Raw genomic sequence first — 20770 nt, 5'->3', positions numbered from 1 at the left:
TGAAGGATGAGTTTTTAGCTTTTCTTAATGGTAAGAAATCAACAAAGTTTGGTTTGGTACTAATACAAGGCGAATTTTCTTCCAAACTCCAATACTCTCGAACGATTCCTTCCATGATATGCACGTAACGTACAGATGTACTGCTTTCTTGGTTTTTGTGCTAATCATACACCTGTACGACCCACAATAACCTGTGTACTAAAACCATGCATCCTTCATTAGCCTTCCTACAACAACACCATGCCCATTTGCTGCTCCATAGCAGTACAATGGGGCTGGATCTGGGAGTACAAATTGTCTGATAATTGAACTAAAAGATCCACATCAAGTACTACCATATACGGTGACTCCGTGTAGTACATTTGAAAGGAAGTGTTGGGTTTTTCGTGCTATAAATCAAGGAATGAAGCCCCAGCTGCATTCATCGCCTAAGTTGAGCAAACGGAAGACAGAGGCGTACGATTGTGGAGGATTCCTACAGGAGCGACCTGGAATCACATGTGGGCTGCACCCTCCTGGGTTCTCTTGGGCAACATGTGTTCTCAGGTCGCCCCTGCCGGGCTTTCCTCCATATGCTAGTTACTACATTTCAGTGGTGCGCCCAACTCTGATGGTGTGCTTTGTACCATTGGATCCTCGCCTAGTCCCTTGTATTTTTTGTAAGTCTATGTTTTTTTGACGTTATTAATATTTCGAGTGTTTTTTTATTTCTCATCGTCTAGTTGCAGCATATATGGGATGCTCTCTTGTTAAAAAATTGGAAAGTATCAAACAGCACTATAAACAAGTAATTTCAATATTCACAACCCACGTGATAGAATGCTAAAAGAGTCGGTCCGAGAGACCCATGAAAGCAAAAACTCAAGGCTTGCTATTTTCGATTTTAACTAGTTCTTTTACGCAAATGGACAGGTATGGCAATGCAAGCTCTTGATATTTTTTCGCTCTAGAAGTTATGCTCCTGTTGTGTTGCTAATACGGCACCTTGAACAAGATAAGAGCAATCACATTGCCAGCAGAGTACAGACAAGAATGATGGGAAGTGAGAACAAACCTGAACAAAATGCATCACGAAAATATCAAAGTTGATGCTAGGTCATGTTTCCTCACAGCATGCTCCACTCCCATTGAAAATTTATCACTTTAGCCAGGAGTAATAAAAGCATGCCGAGTGCCTGGAAACCAGTTTGAGCCATGCCGGGTTCTTTGCGGAAATTCCAGTAATTTCATTTCCCATAAGAATGAGGTTGTTAAAGGGTTGCAGATGAATATCAATGAGAATAAATTGAGTAAATAGGGCACCATAAAGAAATCAAAAATGTTATTCTGGGGACTTCTACACCAAAATCCTCACATCAGACATAATAGCAAGCAGCTCTTCTTCCCCGATTTTCTTCCAAACCCCATTTATCATTAGACAACCTTGGTCATCTTTTGACAACAAAAGATTCTCGCCCTCTGATTCAAAACTGTCTGCTGTCTCTCTCATCTTCTTCACACTTGATTTATCCAATAAATAAATATCAGAACCAGCTTCTCTCTTGCTACCAGTCCTCTCGACACCAGTGTAATCTGATAAAGGAATATCAACACCAGGTTCTCTTATGCTACATTGTTTCTGTTCCCAGATCTGCTTCCTTTCTGATGCATGCACAGGCTTTTTACCGTCATCATCACAGTCAAGAACAGGAAGGCAGCCAGAAGATCCAAGGTCACGAGGCAGCATACCAATTGGACATGGGTTCCATGATTTTGCCACAACCCATCTGCCTGAACTACCCACATCACCATCTGTTCTCTTAGCAACTTTACTCTTTGTTCGGCAAAGTTTTACAAAGTCTAGCTTCTTGGTGGCCTGATGGATAGATTGATCTTGCTGGGTAAGAAAGCTATTCAAACTCAGGGGAGGAGACTTCTCTTGGGTGACATCTGGGTCTGATAAAGCTAGCAAACTTAGTTTTTTGAGTTTATCTATCACGGAGCTATCACCCATCAACCGTGCAAGATGCAGTGCTGAACCCATAAGCTGTTTATTGCCATATGAGGACACCAGAAGGCATTTACGAAGAACCTCCATCAGGATTGCGTTGGATAAATTCATTCCTATTGAAGAGGCTAAGCTTTCAGCTGCAGGTTGTTTACAGCGAAGAGGCTTTAGACCCTTGAGTTGTTCAACAAGCCATGCAAACAAGGAAGAAAGTCGATCAATTTGGCGATTCTCTGTTCCATGCTCCCATGATATGAGATGTGTTCCTAAACAAGATTTCAGAAAAGGTCAATAAAGAGAACATTAAATCAAAACCATTTATGTGATTATTATTGCATTGAACCTTTTTGAAGCTATCATGTATAGTTATAGGCAGCTATATGTCATTCCGCATCAAGCTGGCATTCCTTGTAAACCAGGTACTTACATGGTTAATCAGATATAGCTCATAAACAGGTTGAAAAGAGTTCAACAAATATGAGGCTGGGCATGCCTAATTCACTAGCTCAAATAAAGACCAATGATCACAAAAGTTGGTTCAACAAAGAAAAGTTCACAAGTGGGTTTCAAATGCAAAAACAAAATGCCTATTGAGAGTTGACGCCAAATTATAGCTAACTGAAAGCAGTAGCATTTGGAATTTTGTTGAAGGTTTGGAGAGAATTTCTGTTACTAAACCTGTATCTTCTGAAACTTCTTGCTAATAAACCAATATACAAGTAGTGCTATTTCTGTGCTTCTTGTGAACAAACAAAAAAATATTAACCCCAAGCACGGTGAAAATGGAGAACATTAGCAGTTAACAACTACTAAAGGTTCTGATTATCCTAACAGGACCTAAAAAATAAGCAAACAATAGCTATGGAACACAGGAGAACTGAGTTTGTGGTTACCCATTTCATATTTCATGGCTTCATGAGTATCAATCATATTTAGAACAGCCTTAAGAAGCATAAGGAGTACTTCTGGTTCCTTCTTTGAGAATTTTGTTATTACAAGCTTCCAATCATCCAACAAAGTACACACGCCTTCGCCAACTAGGCAATCTTTTGGAAGCTCCACCAAATTTGAGGAATCCAAAGCCTTGAGCAAGAACTCCAACAAAACTGACAGTACTTCTGAGGAGAAGGAAGAATATAGACGAACCAGATTTTTCAAAGTCTTGGTAATATTCTTCTTAGAACCTGAAGAAAGAAGTTCGTCAGCAAATACATATAACTTGTGTGTGCAGATATTTGGGTCATCTTCCATGCATTAGCTACAACTCCAAATTTCAAACAGTATCTGTGAAAATTCCTACGACATCAAGAACTATCCTCAAAAGTTCTTCACTAAGTGTTCATAATGAACTATATTGCAACCAAGAAATATCAAGAATGAAAGAACCATAAATTTGAACCTTGCCTTTATTACTTCTTAAAAATAATTGGAGCATATCATCTCACCCCTAGATTTGGATGAATATAGTGTGCTGGACACAAGTGAGAAAAACTTAATATGGCCAGAAAGTTGTTCACAACATCTGCCACCTACAAAGGCTGCAGTCAATAAGAACGAAATTCTATAGCGGCAGCCATTAAATAAGCTTTGAAAATCATATAACCAAAAAATGCTATCTCCTCATTGGGATGAGTAAAAAAATACATAAGTTTACATTTAAACGAGCCTTTTTTTAGCTTCAATTTTATTTTTTTTATTTTTTTTTGTATTTTTCGATCGTTTTGATATGTTAATGTCAAAAATAAATTAAAAATTTTGTTTTTGATGCATTTCCAAGTAAAAAGCATTTTGAAAAGCAATCTCCATCACACCTCTAAACAGCGCAGTTTCAGTAACAATTCCAGATAAGAACAAATCATGATTTTTATGAACTGACAAAAAATTGTGGAATGGGATAGCACATCATGACTCGGGCCAAGGTATCACTGTTTCAAGAATTAATCTTTCCAAACAAAGGAAAAAAGAACATGTACTGAATACATAGTGGTGAAAAAAAAAAGAGCCAATGTTCTTGCAGGTATGAAAACCAAACATGCTGCACGGACAACATATTCCCAAAGAGGATTAAGATGAATACTAATATCAGCATCTACATCTACATCTAATTTGACAAGACCCCTCTTTCACTCACTATGATTTCCTTGTTTTAGCTATCCTCTTCATGTTAAGAGGGATTTGCCCTTCTCTATGTTTAGTCTTGGAATAACAAGTTCTTTATTCTATGGAAGGGAAATGCAGTGGAATGCTGGTTAACCAGTCACAAAAGTTAAAAAGGGGAAAACATGTTAAGCCTTCATGAATATTTGGTCATGAACTTTATTTTGAATCACATTATTCTAAGGCCTGGCAACATCAAAAGGGAGAAAAATAAAATTACGTTGGCCTTTTAATGTCCAAAGAGAGAAAATAAAAGAAACTAAAATTTCATACGCACGTTTTGCTTTGATTGCTGAAGAACCGGGTTGGGTACTCTTCTTAACTTTCAAGCAGGAAGTTAATTCACGGAATTTAGATTTGATTTCTTTTCTGATGTCAGCACTTCCATCTCTTTGGAATGGAATCTGCCTTGTCTGAGGCTCCCAATAATAAGATTTCAACCAATCAATTGCCTGAAATTTTCAGCAGCAGATGTTGTAAGTTAACTTTTACAGACTTCAAAAACAAACATGGTTTGTTAGTTAAATAATCATGTGGAAGCATGGTCCGCTGATTTTCCAAAAAAATATCATGAAATATTGAAACAGGAGTTTTATCAGACTTAAATGGAAAACTGTTAGAAAAGAATCTCAGGATAAAGGATTGCGCTATAGATTACAGAAACTTGCATGGACAATATACCTTAACAGCAGAATCCCGAACAAGTGCGAGAGCAGGAAGATCACGGTGAGAACCCTCTACAATCAAAGCAACATCAAGAAAAGACAATGGAGTTCTCGATTCAGTCCAGCAAAAAAAAATCAAGAATATTTCACCGCAAATTAATGAGATATCCACTGGATCTGCCACCAAAATTACAATAGCTCTGCTAGCATGTATACAAATATTCAAGTACTTTATGCTAGATCCTTGTTTGTGGATCAGGAAGAGGGATGCAGGTTGGCTGTTGATATGGGATAGATTTGGACCAACAAGAATTTGTGTATTTGCAGTGAGTTAGCTTGGTTAAAATGAGGAGTTTAGGGGTCAGGATATAAGAATTGAGGTTTACAGTTTAATGTTGAAATGCATTGCTGACTAAGAGTGAAGGCAAATGAATTGCTTTTACTGGATGATACAAAATTATGGTTTTAAGATTCTCAAGGCATCAACATAGCACCGAGATTATGGTTTATTCGAGTGGCTTAATTAGTAGAGCAAGAGTTGGAAAATGATGGAATTAATATCATGTAACAATAAGGTGAATTTTAGGGATTGATTTTAATGATAATAAGGGAAACTTGGAGGCTTATAGGTTGATGACGACTTATTGCAGATAATTGAAAGAGGAAGGGTAGGGACGCAAATAGAACAGGCTAAGTTTCATTTCTTGGTACACTGGTCAAGAGTCTTGGACTTGCAACCGCAACAGTAGATTTAGCAAAAACCTCAAGGATTATGTATGTGTTCAATCGTTTCCTTCAAGTGGACAGTAAAAGGGCAACATGCCCGAATAGAAAAATTCTCAGCAAGCACCAAATAACTTGAATTCAATAAAAATAATCCCAAAAAAAGTTCAAGATTCTTAATGACTCTGCACTTGTAGATACCAAAAAATTGCCAAAGTTAAGATTCTCCTTTGCATATAAAACCAACAATATAGAGCAACTAGCTTATGCAAAGAAAACACTAACCATGACGAATGTCGATCAGCGTGCGCGGAATACCTATTGCACCAGCTGCCTCAGCAATCGACACCTCTGTTTTCTTCCTTGTCTTCTCAACAACACAGTTTACAAGCCTTCAGTAACAACACTTGGCAATGTGAGCCCGCTATTTTTCCTTACTGCAATTCTATGTTTGCAGGCATATACAAAATAAGGCAACTTAACCAGATACAATCTTTAAGCATAAGGCCTCTTAAACTTTGATGTAGATATACTGTCCTAATTTCTAGGAAAGTTACACAGAAACCAGGATTAATTATAAGAATCCAAATGAATTATATGTCGTTTGTTCCAACTTGATAAATGACAAGTGTTTTTGTTGCAAAATATTTCAGCATATCTTAAAATGAAAAGAAATTTTTGAAAATTGAGGATAGGTAAACTTGATAAATGACAAGAAATTTTCATTGTAATTCTATGTTTGCATGCATCAACATGTTTCAAATTATTCTAGGTGAATAGGGTTAATATGTCTCTATATCTAATTTCCATTATATTAGCAAAATCCATTTCCAAGATGTTTTGCTCCAGCATCTTCATAACTATCAATGTAGCATGATTTATTGATGCATCATCATACAAGCTTTTCATGACCCAGCCTTCCTGGTTCTTACCTCAAGATTTCCATACGATATATCAAAAAAGAAGCCACGTGAAAAATACTTGTAAATTCCAAATACATATATGCTATTATTACATAAGTACAACAGCAAGGCTAGAGAGAATGATGAGATTCTAGTTGAAGAAGAAGAAGAAGAATGCAAGAACAATTTACCTCAAGATAGCCATACAATATAGCATTGCCAACATTTGCTCGGAATGTATAGCATCATCAGGTAAGTCCTTTCTACAAAGAAAAAAAAATGAAACTTTTAGAATAGACAAAAAAATGGATTCCAAATATATACAATTATAGCATAGCATCACACTCGAAAAGAGTTGTCAATAAGTCTGCTGTAGCACATTGGCAATTTCAAGTTATACAGGAAATCCAGGTTCAAATCCCGGCATCAGAAACCTTCTCTTTTTATTCATAAAAAGAATTAACATAGCATCACAGTCTCACGGAAGAGAAGAACTAGCATGGCCATTGTAATTTAAGGAACTGGCATAGGCCATTTGAATCAAGCAACCCGTTTAAAACAGAAGGACCTTGGGCATTTGAATCAAGCTCACCGAGACTGGGAACAAAGAGTTACCTGTACAAAGGATCCTTCTGTTGAACTTCAATGATCGAAGCTGTAACATCAATCACAGCCGGTAAACATCCTCTGCTTCGCCATGTTGAGATCTATATCACAGATATATAAGTTAAAACTGGAAAAACTAGAAATATTTTTATTGGCAGCTAAGCCACGAATTTAACATAATGAAACCACAGACTGGTTAGAAAAGGTTTTTTCACTTTTAACAGCTGAACCGAAACAGTGAAAAGTATACGATAGCAGCAGAGATCACATGCTGTTTCCCCTAATTTCTCAGGAAACAAACAGAATGAATCTTAGCAAGAAGTTTGAATTCATACTTTGAATGCCTAGACATTCCAAATTAACTTTCTAGGGAAACAGGCAGAGAAAATGTTGTGTGTGAGAGAGAGAGAGTTCTGTCTTACTCTAGTAATAGCAGAGTGAATCTTCTCAGGAGAATCGGAGAAGAGAGAATCTCTAACATGTTCCCATTCATTCCAGTTTAACCACGGCACTAATTTGTAGCCGTACGATGACGATGACGATGACGATGTTGATTTCTCTTGGTCATCGCCAACAACGGCTATTGTTTCGTCTTGGAATCCTAACAGTGCCTCCATTGATGAAACACCAGCTAATCCGCTGCCACTGGCTTCTTCAAGCAGGGAAAGGGAACTGAAAGTATCAAGATAGAAACCCTAATTTATCTTATGTTGCGGTTGAGTGGAATAATATTTTTATGGAGAGATTTTTAACTCTGCAAAGCAGCTTTACCACTGAGGCTCCGGAGGGAAGGGTCTGTGCGGTTATGGGGCTGGTCTGTCCAAAATCTAATACTCTAAAACCCTGGAGATGCTGAGGGCGGGTCAGATCCGGGTCGATATGGTGCGGTTATTGGGTTGGGAATTTGGGATAAAACTTAAAGAATGTTAAGGGCCTATCTGATGATAGCCAAAAAAACGGCCTTATGAAAATTATCAATTTAGGCCCATGGATCTATTTTACTAGAGACCAAGAGGATGGATGGTGGCATAAGGCTTTGGGTAAACGATGTTCTTAGAAGTTAAGAGTACCTGAATGAAACTCTACTTTCGAATTTTAAATACTTCAAAACTTAACATATAAAATAATACTTATTTGATATATTTTATATTCTTATTTGAATATTAGACTTTTGTTTCTTTTTACTTCAATCTAATAAAGTCTAGTGAGGTGATGTTTGTTTTTATATTTAAAGAAAAAAATTGAATGTATTTTTTTTGCTTCGAATTAATATTTTTATATTATTTTAATATATGGATATTAAAAATAATTTTTTAAAATAAAAAAAATATTTATTTTAATATATTTTTGATAAAAAAATACTTTAATAAACAATTATAAACACACTCTCGCATATATTCTAAATATATCTAGATGAATTTAATTATTTATTAAATATGTCTCAAAAAATTGGAAAATATATATGATGATGTTTCTTTCACTGTTTATAATGAACAGTGAATCACCTGATTTTATTTTATTTTTTCCAGTCAGCTTCAAATCACAATATTTTCAAGCAAAGAAACAATAAACAGGAATGAAATCATAACATAAATAATAATTTAAAAGCTAATTTATCATGCAATAATAGCAATCTTAAGAAGATACCCAAATAAAACAAGAAGTATCAGACAACATTATAAGTTCGATTTAAAGTGAAAAAACTTCAATTATTTAGGAATCTCAGTGTCACCATCAGTAATCTCCTTTTGCAAGCCCTTCGGATCCTTTCCATTAACAATACAGCCAACTGAAACACAAGTTCCTAGTATCTCCTTCGTCGAACTGGTTAGATCCTTCGCCATTGATCCTACTCGCATCACCTTCGTTATCTCTATCATATGGACAGAGGGATACTCCCGTCGTGCTTTGTATTGTGTCTTCTTTTTATCTCTCCATGGCCCCTTAAGCACCTTGATTACCAGAGCTGCTGCTGAGGGCACCACGGTAACTTTAACCTAACGGTTTGGAGGGTGATCTTGATGGCTATGTGAAGGCCCTTCAAATCCTTGGCGGTTTATTTGGTGATATCTTCTCTAATATTTTTTTAAATTTTTTTAAAAAATTATTCTGAACGTTAATATATTGATATAATCTGAAAATACTAAATAAAATTAATTTAAAATTAAAAAAAATATTTTTAAAACATAAAAATAAACAAACTTCCACGTAATAATTAAGGATAAAATTGTTGTTGAACGAGGGAGATTAAACTATTTTTCTGTAGAAATGTAGATAATGGCCTTCTATACTAAAACAGCTTTATAGTTTTGTATGAACAGCCAGGCTGCTCTCCTTTTTTAGAAAAGAATTCTCCTTGAGTTTTTTTATTTAACTATTTTATATCATAGCTAGTTACATGAAATAAAGTTGTAAATTGTAGTGAAAAAAATAAAATAAAATATTTTTTATATTTTTTCTTCATGTTAAACCATACTTCTAAATTGTATTTGTATTCGCATTGACTAAATCATGCTTTTAAACTTGATTGGATCATAAAGTTTAACTACTTCACTCCTGCCTATATTTTTTTAACGTTATTTATTTTTTAATTGACCTAAATCGTTGAATGAGTCGGTAAAGTAGTATATAATAAAATACATGGGATTCTCTCCTCGGCGCTCTACTGGGCACCTGATCTTTTTTTTTCCTTCAATTTTTCGAACATTTTTCTTTCTTTGTTTAATCCTTCATAGTCCAATCACATAAAATCAAGTTTAAAAGCATGGTAAAAATATAAAAATTAAAAGAAAGAGGTCTAAAATGTAAAAAGAAAAGAAAAGAAAAGAAAATACAACCACCCCGCATTAGCGGCAAGTTTTATTTTGATTTAAAATTTTAGTTTTTCTACTTTCAGCTACTGAGATAGAGATACGAGCGAGAAGTTGTTATGAAAACATCGGGGAAAGAGAGAGTGGTATGATTGGTTACTTTTTGGCGCCAAAACTTGTTTTTCAATGTGTGAAAGGGTTTATTTGATTAGAATAATTTGATGGTCATGGTTTTATCTGTAAAAATAGCTTAGACGCCGTGTGTGTTTATTGAAAGTATTTTCTGAAAAAAAAATTTAAATTTTTTTGTATTTATTTATTATTAAAAAAGTTAATTAATAAAAAATATTTTATAATAAGATAAAAAATTAATTTTATTTTTAGAAACATATTTTCACTTTATTTTAGATAAAAAATACTTCTCATAAATTGTGAAAAAACTTATAAATTTAATTTTATTTGTTGATTGTATTAAATTTAGTTTTCAAATTTATGATCATTAATATATTTTATTTTGAATTTTTTTAATTTTATTTTTTATAATTTAATTTTAATATTAACTTTTATTTTTATTTTTTATGTTGTTATTTGCATTCCTCTTGTTCTTTTTTAAAAACTAAATTTTTATCTATCTGATTTAGTTTTTATTTTTTTAATTATTTATTTTATTTTAAATCATTCATGAAATTATTATTATTATTTTTAATTTTATTTATCTTTCAATTTTTTTATTTATTAAATTTGATCTCTACTACATTGATTGTTATTTATTTTATTTAATATAATTTATGAAATTAGATTTTTTAATTTTATTTTAATTTAACTTTTTAATTTGTAAGATTTATTTCTTATCCTTTTAATAAACTTAAAAAATAAATTATTAATAGATTATTTTTCAACAAATTTTTAATAACATGACTAGACATAAAAAATATTTTTTAATTTATTTTTCATAAACATTAATTTAAAAAAAAAATGTTTTTTAGCAAACAAGCACGGCTTTAAAAAGAAAACCAGATTTCATTTTGATTTTTTAATTCAATTAATTTTTATTTTTAGATGGTTCTAGGCATAGTTTTAAAACCCGGGCCGGCCCGGCGGGTTGACCCGGGACCCGGCCGACCCGGGGCTGGAACCGGGCCGGGTTGATGAAAAAATAAGGTAAGCTATGACCCGGCGTGACCCGCCCGACCCGGCGGGTTGACCCGGAAACCCGGACGACCCGGCAAAACCCGGTCAAAAACCCGGTGGTAACCCGTTGACTTTTATTTATTTTTTATTAAAACGACGTCGTTTTGAATTTTTTTTTAAATAGAAATTAACCCGGCCGACCCGTTCGACCCGGTCAAAACCCGGTGACCCGGTCAAAACCCGGAACCCGGGACTTGGACCGGGTCAGCCACCGGACCGGGTTTAAAAACTATGGTTCTAGGGTGTTATGGGATTGTTAAATGATTTTAAGGTGAGGTGTATAATGTTTATCACGTGTTTTTCCCTAGAAAAAACAAAAAGATTAAGACTATATTTTTAATAAAAAACTTGCCCTTTAATTCTTGACCACCACAATGCGGCTGGGGATTGAATTACGAGCAAGAACAGGAACAAATCAGCAGTTGTTGCTTGTTTTTTTTAATATAAAAAAAATAGATGACATTAAAAATAGAAAAAGATAAACAAGGTCTCGTTACGATGTCCTATCCTGAACTTTGTACTCGCACCACTAGATTTTTTTAAAACGCTCAAGCTTGTATATTTATTTGTTTTATTTATTTTTATTTATTTTTTATTTAATATTGTATTTGATTTAGATTTTATTAATTTACATTTAATTAATTTTTATATTTTTTATATTTTTATAAGATTATTATAGTTTCAAATAACACCATGATATTTGATTAATATCAAATTTTACAATCATTTATTTTTATAATATAATAAAGTAATTTTTTAAAAATATTATTAAATTCATTGGAGTTAATAATCCGAATAATAAATTTGATGGGTTAAGCTATAAAGACTAAGTTTATCTAATATGTAAATTTTATAATATTTTTGTAAAATATCATATTGAAATTTAATTGATCAATTATTTAAAAAATAATAATTAATCACAATAAAAAATAATTAATTGATTAATTGAAAAGTCTTAAAATAAAGTTTTATCAAACTAAATGTTTTAGTATTTCACTACTTTAAGCTAAATGATTTTGCAATCATTTATTTTATAATATAATCAAGTAATTTTTTCAAGCTAAATGTTTTAGATGTCAGATTAATATTTTTGTAAATATTACAAAAAATTATCTAAATTGCAAGGAATTATTTGACCCACCATAATAAATTAATTTTAAAACCTATCAAGTTAATTTATTTTCAATTAATAATTTTAAAATAAATTATAGGAGAATTATCTCTACATTATCCGGTAAACTCACACGAGTCTCTTCTAATTTGTAGTATAATATATTTTAGTTTGTAGCATAACATGAACACTGGACTGCACGCCATGTCTTTTAGTTTGTAGTATGATCTTATAAAACTTAAACGATACTTGAACCAATCTTTTTAAATACGTTTTAAAAAATAAACCTAAAAAAGGATTACCGTAACGGTATCCCCACAAATCCAATTATCCAAATTTGAATTTCTTTTTATTATGTTCTACAATATCCCCACGTATTCAATAGATATCATGCTGTTTCCGGTGTGAATTATTTGTATACCGGCAAGATATGGATGTGGAGGCATTTCTTCTTCCTTGCTTCCTAATTTCTCACAGATCAAATCAAATAAGATAGTGTTTAAGATTGACGTGGATGATATTTTTAAAAGTATTGTTTAATTAAAAATATATTAAAATATTTTTATTTTTATTTTATTATCAACCCATTCAAATAATAAGAAAAACCATTTAGGTGGTGACCAAGTGCTAAGAGTTTGAGATTAAGGGGTTTGCTCTCTCTGTGGTCTTAGGTTCGAGTCCTTGGTTGTTCATATGATGGTCACTGGATATTTATATAGTCATTAACTTTAGGTTCGTGGGATTAATTGTAATACGCGCAAGCTGTCTGGACACCCACATTAATTTAAAAAATAAGAAAATATATATAAAAAAAAAAAGTTACAATACGACCGCACTCTCAAATGAAATGACACTTAACGGTCAACGCGCCCGCAGGAAAAGCCAAAAAAGAGGCCAGCGCAGGACATCTAGTGTGCCTAGCGCGAGACAGAGATCTCAATTGAAAAATGGCTTCTTGTTTCTATCTCTTCTTCTCAGTCTCTCTTCTTCTCCTCACTTATTCTCCTTCAAATTCACAATCCAACCAGGTAATTCATACCACCACCACTAATTTCTCATCTTTGAATTTCCTTATTTGCTTCACTTGATGATTGGTTTCTAAGTAAATCTGAGTTGACTTTCTGCTAGGTCACCGAGAAAGTGAAAAACGCTATTCAACTTTTTTATACTGACTAATCAATCAATCAAGATAAAGTATTATTACTTGCAAAGAGAAAAGGATTTGAAAATTTTGGTTTTTTTTTCACAGTTCTGCGAAGCTGGGATTGGATATGGTGAAGTTGGATGTGGACTTTCATCATCAACGAAGCTGTTGATCAAGGGAGGAACTGTCGTGAATGCACACCACCAAGAGGTTGCTGATGTTTACGTAGAGGATGGGATTATTGTTGCTGTCAAGCCTGATCTCAAGGTTTTTAATATATCTTCTCTCTCCTTTTTTAGTCGTTTTTATCTGTACTGTAGCCAAGGCTTTACTAGAAGTTGGTTTAATTTCAATCTTTTTGACCCAAAGACAGGTGAACAAAAATTGAAAAAAAAATCCGATCTTTTTTAACTGTTTACAAGTGTTGGCTTTTTTTCTTTTCTTTTTGCCGATTAAGAAAGAATGAAAATAGTCTTAGTAGAAGCCATCAATGATTTTTTAAGAAGAGCTATTTCAAGTTCTCTGATGAAGTGTCTTGGAAATGGCAGGAGATGCTTTCTCATTTTCAAGTTGTTGTGATGTAACATATAGCAGCACTTTCAAACTTGCCAGTGTCGTGACAGTTTACTAGCTAGCACCATAGAAAGGAGAGGAAAGTATGATGATGTTGATTTGTTATCCTTAATTGAAGCAAGCAGGCAGATTTTACATGTTTTACTGGAAAAAAAAAAAAAACACTGATTGAGCAAGATGTAGTCCTATCTATCCACCTCTTGAATTAGACTTCCTCAGCTTAAGGAAGGTTTGAGTTTGGTAGAAGTCATATCCTACGAATTCCACTACTGAGATAAGGAACGCCAGTGCAAGGGACCACCCACCCTTTTGCCTTGCCCCTCTCAGTCCCTGAGCTAAGGAATGAGATGGCCTCACTCTTTGATAAGAATACAGATAAGATCAATAAAGGCTAGGTAAGCTATGCAATAGCTTTGGCAGAACCAGAAGAAAAAAGAAGAATCAAAATGAATGAGGTACCGAAAAACTAATAACAGCAGGCAGCTTGTTTTAGTTCTAGCCAGCTTCACAAGGGCATTGATAATGGGCTTGCGTCGATGAAAAGGGGAACAGATTATTCTAATACTAAATTTTAAATGGATTTCAGTTCTTCTGACTGGAAAGTTCATATGATGATAAAGTTTGGTCATGAGGGGATTTAAATTATTTGCAATCTCATATCAATGATACTTGAAAACTAACATCAGCAATTCTGGATTCCCTGTATGTGGATACAGATTCACAATTTATTACGTGAGAATTCCAAGGAGTAATATTAGTTAGACATGCTGGATGTATTTCATCAAAAAATTCAGGCTCAGTAGGGCATTTTGGTTGCAAATACAATGTAAGCCTACCTAACTTGCTAAATAAGTTACATAAAGTGCAGGATTCTGGGACAACATAATACTGTAGTCTTAGCAGCTCACGGTTCATAGCTACTTATGCCCGCCTGATACCTGTCTTCATTTTAAATCTGCTTTATTCAGAATGTGATTTACATTCATTACCCTCTCGCGTTGCTAAATGATCTGGTTTCTTTAATGCTTTCTTTTGGCTGTTAATGCTTGGGCTTTACTTTATGATGTCTTTCATACTTAGTTTTCAATTGTTTGGTTGCTATTTGCAGGTTACTGATGATGTTAAAGTAATTGATGCCACTGGAAAGTTTGTCATGCCAGGTTAGTTGCGGTATTATCTCTTCATGATAGATCAATTTTTGTGTTTTAACCTTTCTAACAGCAGGATTTTGTATGCTTCACAGATCCCATACACTAGGATTTCCTTCTATCTCTCCTTTTTCTTTCTTACACCAATCTTATTATAAAACACAAAGCTTTAGAGATATAGCTATCACTTGTCTACTACTCTTTCATGCATTCATTGTTGCAGTTCAAAGAGAGTTTTGGAATCTAAACGAGCTAGGCACATTAATCACTCTCTATGCATCTTTTATAAATCTAATACATCTTTATAATGCAAGAATCAGCTCTTGGATGCTTCCTTTCAATGTTTTCCACACCGCACTTTCAATGTTCATATTGTGAATTCTTTACTCTATGTTAGAAGTAATTTGAGTGCGTAACAACTATCTGGTTAGCTGTTAATACCAATACTGGGTTTAAAAACTTAATGCAAATCATTCCATTTTATTATGGCTGCCATCTTCTCCTTGTAACATCATCAGGTGGAATTGATCCTCACACGCACCTTGCTATGGAGTTTATGGGCACTGAAACTATTGACGACTTTTTCAGTGGTCAGGCAGCAGCATTAGCAGGTGGGACCACAATGCATATTGACTTTGTTATACCAGTAAATGGGAGTTTAATAGCAGGTTTAGAAAGCTACGAGGAAAAGGCAAAGAAATCATGCATGGATTATGGTTTTCATATGGCAATCACTAAGTTTGATGACAGTGTTTCAAGGGATATGGAAATTATGGTGAAGGAAAAAGGTTGGTATTTTTGTTCAAGGTCATCCATGGATCTTTTCAAGTATTTTTTTTTCAATTTATATCGGAGAAACTGAGAAACAGCAACCTCTGGCTATTTATTTATTTTTATTTAAAATCTACATGCATTTAAAACTTGCAGGTATCAATTCTTTTAAGTTTTTTCTAGCATACAAGGGGTCGCTTATGGTCAATGATGAGCTTCTATTAGAAGGACTGATGCGATGCAAGTCTCTTGGTGCATTGGCCATGGTCCATGCAGAAAATGGAGATGCTGTATTTGAAGGACAGAAAAGAATGATACAACTTGGTATTACTGGTCCAGAAGGACATGCTCTTTCAAGGCCCCCCTTGGTAATCCTTCAAATATGCTCTCCGTGTTGTAATGTGTGCCAACTAACTAAAAATTCTGTAATTGAGAAATGATCTATGTGCTTCACTCTAGAATTTGTGTGAACCCCTACCCACCCATATCATACAAATAATCTTCTAGTAGCCTGTAGACCAAATCTACTGTCCTTAAATTTGGTGAATTAGTTGTTCCAATTGTTTTTAGTCATTTTCCTTTCTTGTTCCTCTATGATGTGTTGATTTTTCCTGGGAGGATTTAGTGCTTAGGTTGATGACCAATATGTGAGAGAATGTGGCAGACTGCTTTTACCTTTTTTTGTTCACTCCCTGTCTAGTTAATCTTATGTGGTAAGAGATATGTACTGTTTTTTATGATGTTATTAATGTGATTATCACAGGATTTTTCAATCGTGTATTTGATCTGTAGAAACAGCCTGTGTCTGATCCTTTAAGAATGAATTCTTTAGCTAATAAGATTAGCTTAGCTCAGCAATTTTTTTACTTTTTTACTGATCTCTGATTGATAACCGTTCGTGCTAAGCAGATATTTATTTGTATTATACGGTATTCCATCTCCTTAAAGATTTTTTGAAATATACATCTTTCTTTTATAATTTAGCGTTTAGTTTGATTCTTGTGCAGCTGGAAGGAGAGGCAACTGCTCGAGCAATTCGTTTAGCTGGTTTTGTGAACACACCTCTCTATGTAGTTCATGTGATGAGCATTGATGCCATGGAAGAAATAGCCAAAGCTCGAAAATCAGGTTTAAAGTTTTTAATATTTCATTTTCTTGTTTGTTGAGGAAGTTTTACATGACCGCAGTAGTCAATTACAGTTCACACCATTGTGAATAGAGTCTAACAAACATATAAAATACTCTATTGCTTACAGGGCAGTACATACTACATAGCCGTGAGTTTATAAGAGAACAGGCATTTTCTGTAACAGAATGAAACAGTTAAATTCATTGCTGTCATCCCTTATATTTCATTTATTTTCTTTTACCTTTTCTCTTAAATTTAATATTATTAAGACAACCAGATTCAATAACACGCCAACATTGGTGTAAGATAATGGATAGTGTCTGAAACAAGTAAATCAAAAATTTGGCTGGAAAGAGTAGCGGACTATAGAGGATAGATAGTAATACTTCTGGAATACAAGCTGGACAAGTCATGTTTAATAAGGATGTTCAAGTAATAGAGAAGATAAAATAGTCCGCATGCCCAGTGAAATTGATCTAAAAAAACTGGAGTGGCTATAAATCTTTCACATGATTATTAAGTTAATTGATACCATGTGTGAGTATGAGAATAAGGATGATGTCCCGTTTGAACCATTTATATTTATTACCTGACTCCTCTATGTGCTTCTCGCAATTGTGCCAGGCACTGTTGCTAGTAATTTTGATGGCTGCTTGTTCCTACATGCAATTGATTTCTTACTGTAATCAGCCACTTTTGTTCCCATCTATAATCAAATTCTTACCCACCCCTTATTAACACCCACTTTTGTGTATCCTGGATTTCTGCATGATTTAGTTCCAAACTTGCACCAGCTTATTTCCCTAACTGCACTGCTTTATATCATCCCCTCTGCAACCTCTCGCTTTCTAAAGGCATCTCAAAACCTTTCCTTTGGGACTCTAAACAGGGTTGTAAAATGTATTTCAACTGCCAGATTCTCTTTAAGACATTAGGTACCTAACTTGTTCTGTTTATGACTTCCCTGGTGCTATGTCACTTTGATTTTATTTTTGTTCTCAAAACATGAAAGCCAGATCACTTTCTTGAAACTGCAGGACAGAGAGTTGTAGGTGAGCCAGTGGTTTCCGGATTGGTCCTTGATGATTCAGGACTTTGGGATTCTGACTTTGCCACTGCATCAAAGTAAGAGCCGGCACTCTGTCCATTATCACTATTATTATTGGATGGAGAGGGGAGGGAGGTGAACACATTTGATCAATTTGTCATATATATTGATTGCCAAGCATTACTATATTCTCATTTTTCAGGTTTGTCATGAGCCCCCCCATAAGAGCAGCAGGACATAACAAAGTCCTGCAAGGTGCCCTTTCAAATGGAGTTCTACAGGTTTCTCTCTTGTCATTATAAAGATTGACTGGAGTAATAGTTCATACCTTAAAGATACTTGAGAACATCTAATTTCTGTAAAGCTAATTTCAGTGACAAATTAATTTCATGTTCTGGAAAATGGGGACATGTAGTCTCTTAAAGTTTGTGATGGTGATTATAAGCTTCAGATGCAATATATAAATCTAGATTCACTGTTATTTTGAATCATCCAAGACTTATTAATCAATTTACTCATTTAAGAACAGTCTCATTATTTGTTTCTCATGCCACTCGTTACAATTTGCAGCTGGTAGGAACTGATCATTGTGTATTTAATTCCACACAAAAAGCCTTCGGGATTGATGATTTCCGTAAAATTCCTAATGGTGTCAATGGTAATAAAAATGTTATTGCTTAAGTCAAATATATTCCTCTTCTTATTATGTTGACTCAATTTTAGCAATTTTTTCTTTTTTCTAAATCTGGCAAATGGAAACATAGGTATTGAGGAGAGGATGCATTTGGTTTGGGATACGATGGTGGTAAGCTTCTGTGACTCTTTGCATAATCATTCCTACGTACTATATTAATTTAAATTGTTGTCCTCATATTGGTTGTCAACTAAAAGTTGAGCACTTTCAGGAATCTGGCCAAATTTCTATCAATGATTTTGTAAGGGTCACAAGCACTGAATGGTATGCTTTGACCGATATTCTCTGTTAGTTTAGTGTCTATTTGTGAATCATGTTATTCAGTCTCAGGGTTAATAATGATAAGTATACGTCATGTACAATCTGATGAATCACATGATTTAGCTTCACGAAGTGTGTAAAATCATTTTGATCCCTATGAATTTTCCAGTGCTAGGATCTTCAACATATATCCAAGAAAAGGAGCAATTATTGCTGGATCTGATGCTGATATAATTATACTCAACCCAAACTCAAGCTTTGAAATAAATGCCCGGTCTCACCACTCTAGAACAGATACAAATGTTTATGAGGGCAGAAGGGGGAAGGTAATTTTTTTCACTATAATTTAGTTCTCTTTTGTTTCGTTAACAAGTGGCATTCAAAGTACCTGTTTGTTAACGAGTATTTTCAGCATTTTTTCAGTTATATTTGTTCTATTCAAAATATTGCTTCTAGAGGGTGTCAAAACTATGTTAAAGATAAAAAATATTGTTGCTTGGGTTCAGGAATTCATTATGAAAGGTTATGTTTTTGTTGAGAGCCTGGAGTCACTAAAATACTCTACCTATTAAGCATTTTAGGAGAAACATAGCCATGTTGCAACCCTTGAGTTGCGATCCAGGATACCCTGATTTGTTACCACCAGGATTCATCCATACCTTGAAGCTATGCTCACAATTTTCATATTTTGTTAAAGGTCTTGTCCAATAATCTTTGGTAGAAATATCACCATTATATTGGCTGGGAAAATGAGATTAGAAACGAGAGAAATATGCTGGCACACAAGTGAGTATGCATCTGCTAGTTACCTGTGGTGTGTGAGTGCGCACTGGTGGACACTTTCACACTCACCAGCATCATGTGCATGTATTTTCATATTCATGTTTTTACCTAAACCCTTTCACTGCATGTTGGGTTTTGAAAGTTCATACCGTCTTTTCCTCAGGGAAAGGTTGAGGTGACGATTGCTGGAGGACGAGTTGTTTGGGAAAATAATGAACTGAAGGTTGTTCCTGGCTCTGGCAAGTACATAGAAATGCCCCCTTTCAGTTATCTTTTCAGCGGAATTGACAAGGCTGATGCTTCATACCTATCCTCCCTGAATGCTCCAGTAAAACGTTCTAAATCTACAACTTAAAGTCGCTGGTACTACCACTAGGATTCTTCCTTTCTATTATAGATTGCATGTAGGAGAATTATACACAATACCACAATGTACAAATTTGACAGCCAACTCCACAACGCTTCAATTCTAGACTATACTATGATAAACTTATTTACAAATTATGTAATACTAAATGATGGTAATGTTCAAATAATAAATGAACTGGACTGTACTATATTCTGAAATGTTCGTGAATGTCCATTAATTTAGACTATACTATGATAAACTTATTTACGAATTATGTAACACTAAATGATGGTAATGTTCAAATAATAAATGAACTGGACTATACTATATTCTGAAATGTCCGTGAATGTCCATTAATTTATGTCATATCACTGCTTTTAATTTAGTTGTAATCTGCTGGTATTCTATTTGCTTTCCGATATAAACAACATTTGCAAGCAGAAAGGCATGCATAGTAACCAAGGCTCACAGCAAAAGATTACAAGGTTTCGAATTCATGACACGTCTTGTCTATAGATTCACAAAATAGAAATTTATATTTTAATACTTGAGAATTACATGAGTTGATGAACCCTAGGTTTTTGTGAAATCAAGGCCTGGTACAGCAATGAATGTAGGTCAAGATCTTCTTTCTCTTCTGCACGGCAATACATATAGAGAAGAGAATTAGAAATCAGAACCTCGTTTGTTGTTATTTTTTAATAACCCCCCCACACCC

At 34.2% G+C, this 20770-nt stretch overlaps 3 protein-coding genes and 2 long non-coding RNA genes across 5 annotated transcripts in view; 3 read left to right on the top strand and 2 right to left on the bottom strand.

Annotated features, from left to right (window-relative positions):
• LOC105133939 (uncharacterized) overlaps nt 1–8703 on the top strand; it is a 46324-nt gene extending 37621 nt beyond the window's left edge. Inside the window, exon 3 of the long non-coding RNA XR_843900.1 lies at nt 8684–8703. This is a non-coding gene — a long non-coding RNA (uncharacterized LOC105133939). The remainder of the gene's footprint in view (nt 1–8683) is intronic.
• Nucleotides 286–1312, top strand: LOC105133937 (uncharacterized). The gene is made up of 2 exons (XR_843899.1): nt 286–659; nt 913–1312. It is a non-coding gene; the product is annotated as an uncharacterized LOC105133937 (long non-coding RNA).
• LOC105133938 (uncharacterized) lies at nt 913–7859 on the bottom strand. Its single transcript, XM_011038100.1, has 8 exons — nt 7463–7859; nt 7050–7141; nt 6626–6697; nt 5818–5924; nt 4826–4881; nt 4422–4596; nt 2881–3171; nt 913–2253 (listed from the first exon to the last, which is right to left on the bottom strand). The coding sequence occupies exons 1-8, from the start codon at nt 7655–7657 to the stop codon at nt 1337–1339; spliced, it is 1905 nt and encodes a 634-aa protein (XP_011036402.1). The 5' UTR covers nt 7658–7859; the 3' UTR covers nt 913–1336.
• Nucleotides 8704–13040: 4337 nt separating the features above from the next.
• Nucleotides 13041–20262, top strand: LOC105133930 (dihydropyrimidinase-like). The gene is made up of 13 exons (XM_011038089.1): nt 13041–13180; nt 13402–13563; nt 14978–15029; nt 15536–15805; nt 15945–16156; nt 16796–16916; nt 17955–18042; nt 18168–18246; nt 18536–18623; nt 18730–18770; nt 18871–18923; nt 19090–19246; nt 19867–20262. Exons 1-13 carry the CDS (start codon nt 13100–13102, stop codon nt 20056–20058), a joined length of 1596 nt encoding a protein of 531 aa, XP_011036391.1. The 5' UTR covers nt 13041–13099; the 3' UTR covers nt 20059–20262.
• Nucleotides 20263–20325: 63 nt separating this feature from the next.
• Nucleotides 20326–20770, bottom strand: part of LOC105133931 (uncharacterized) — a 1490-nt gene continuing 1045 nt past the window's right edge. Inside the window, exon 3 of the mRNA XM_011038090.1 lies at nt 20326–20689. Within this exon, the coding sequence (XP_011036392.1) occupies nt 20642–20689 (48 nt within the window). The 3' untranslated portion in view covers nt 20326–20641. The remainder of the gene's footprint in view (nt 20690–20770) is intronic.

This window comes from Populus euphratica, unplaced genomic scaffold (genome assembly GCF_000495115.2).
Source record: "Populus euphratica unplaced genomic scaffold, PopEup_1.0 scaffold38.1, whole genome shotgun sequence".
Taxonomy (NCBI): domain Eukaryota; kingdom Viridiplantae; phylum Streptophyta; class Magnoliopsida; order Malpighiales; family Salicaceae; genus Populus; species Populus euphratica.
The sequence above is the reverse complement of the archived record's forward strand: the minus strand, read 5'-3'. Positions and strand labels throughout refer to the sequence as shown.

Coding starts and splice junctions, on each gene's coding strand:
- LOC105133938 (XM_011038100.1), bottom strand. CDS start 7,657: ATGGAGGCACTGTTAGGATTCCAAGACGAAACAATAGCCGTTGTTGGC. Junction 6,698..7,049: donor CAGAAGGATCCTTTGTACAG/GTAACTCTTTGT, acceptor TTTTCTTTGTAG/AAAGGACTTACCTGATGATG. Junction 4,882..5,817: donor GCTGATCGACATTCGTCATG/GTTAGTGTTTTC, acceptor CTTTGATTGTAG/AGGGTTCTCACCGTGATCTT.
- LOC105133930 (XM_011038089.1), top strand. CDS start 13,100: ATGGCTTCTTGTTTCTATCTCTTCTTCTCAGTCTCTCTTCTTCTCCTC. Junction 15,806..15,944: donor AATTATGGTGAAGGAAAAAG/GTTGGTATTTTT, acceptor TAAAACTTGCAG/GTATCAATTCTTTTAAGTTT. Junction 18,247..18,535: donor TTTCAAATGGAGTTCTACAG/GTTTCTCTCTTG, acceptor TACAATTTGCAG/CTGGTAGGAACTGATCATTG.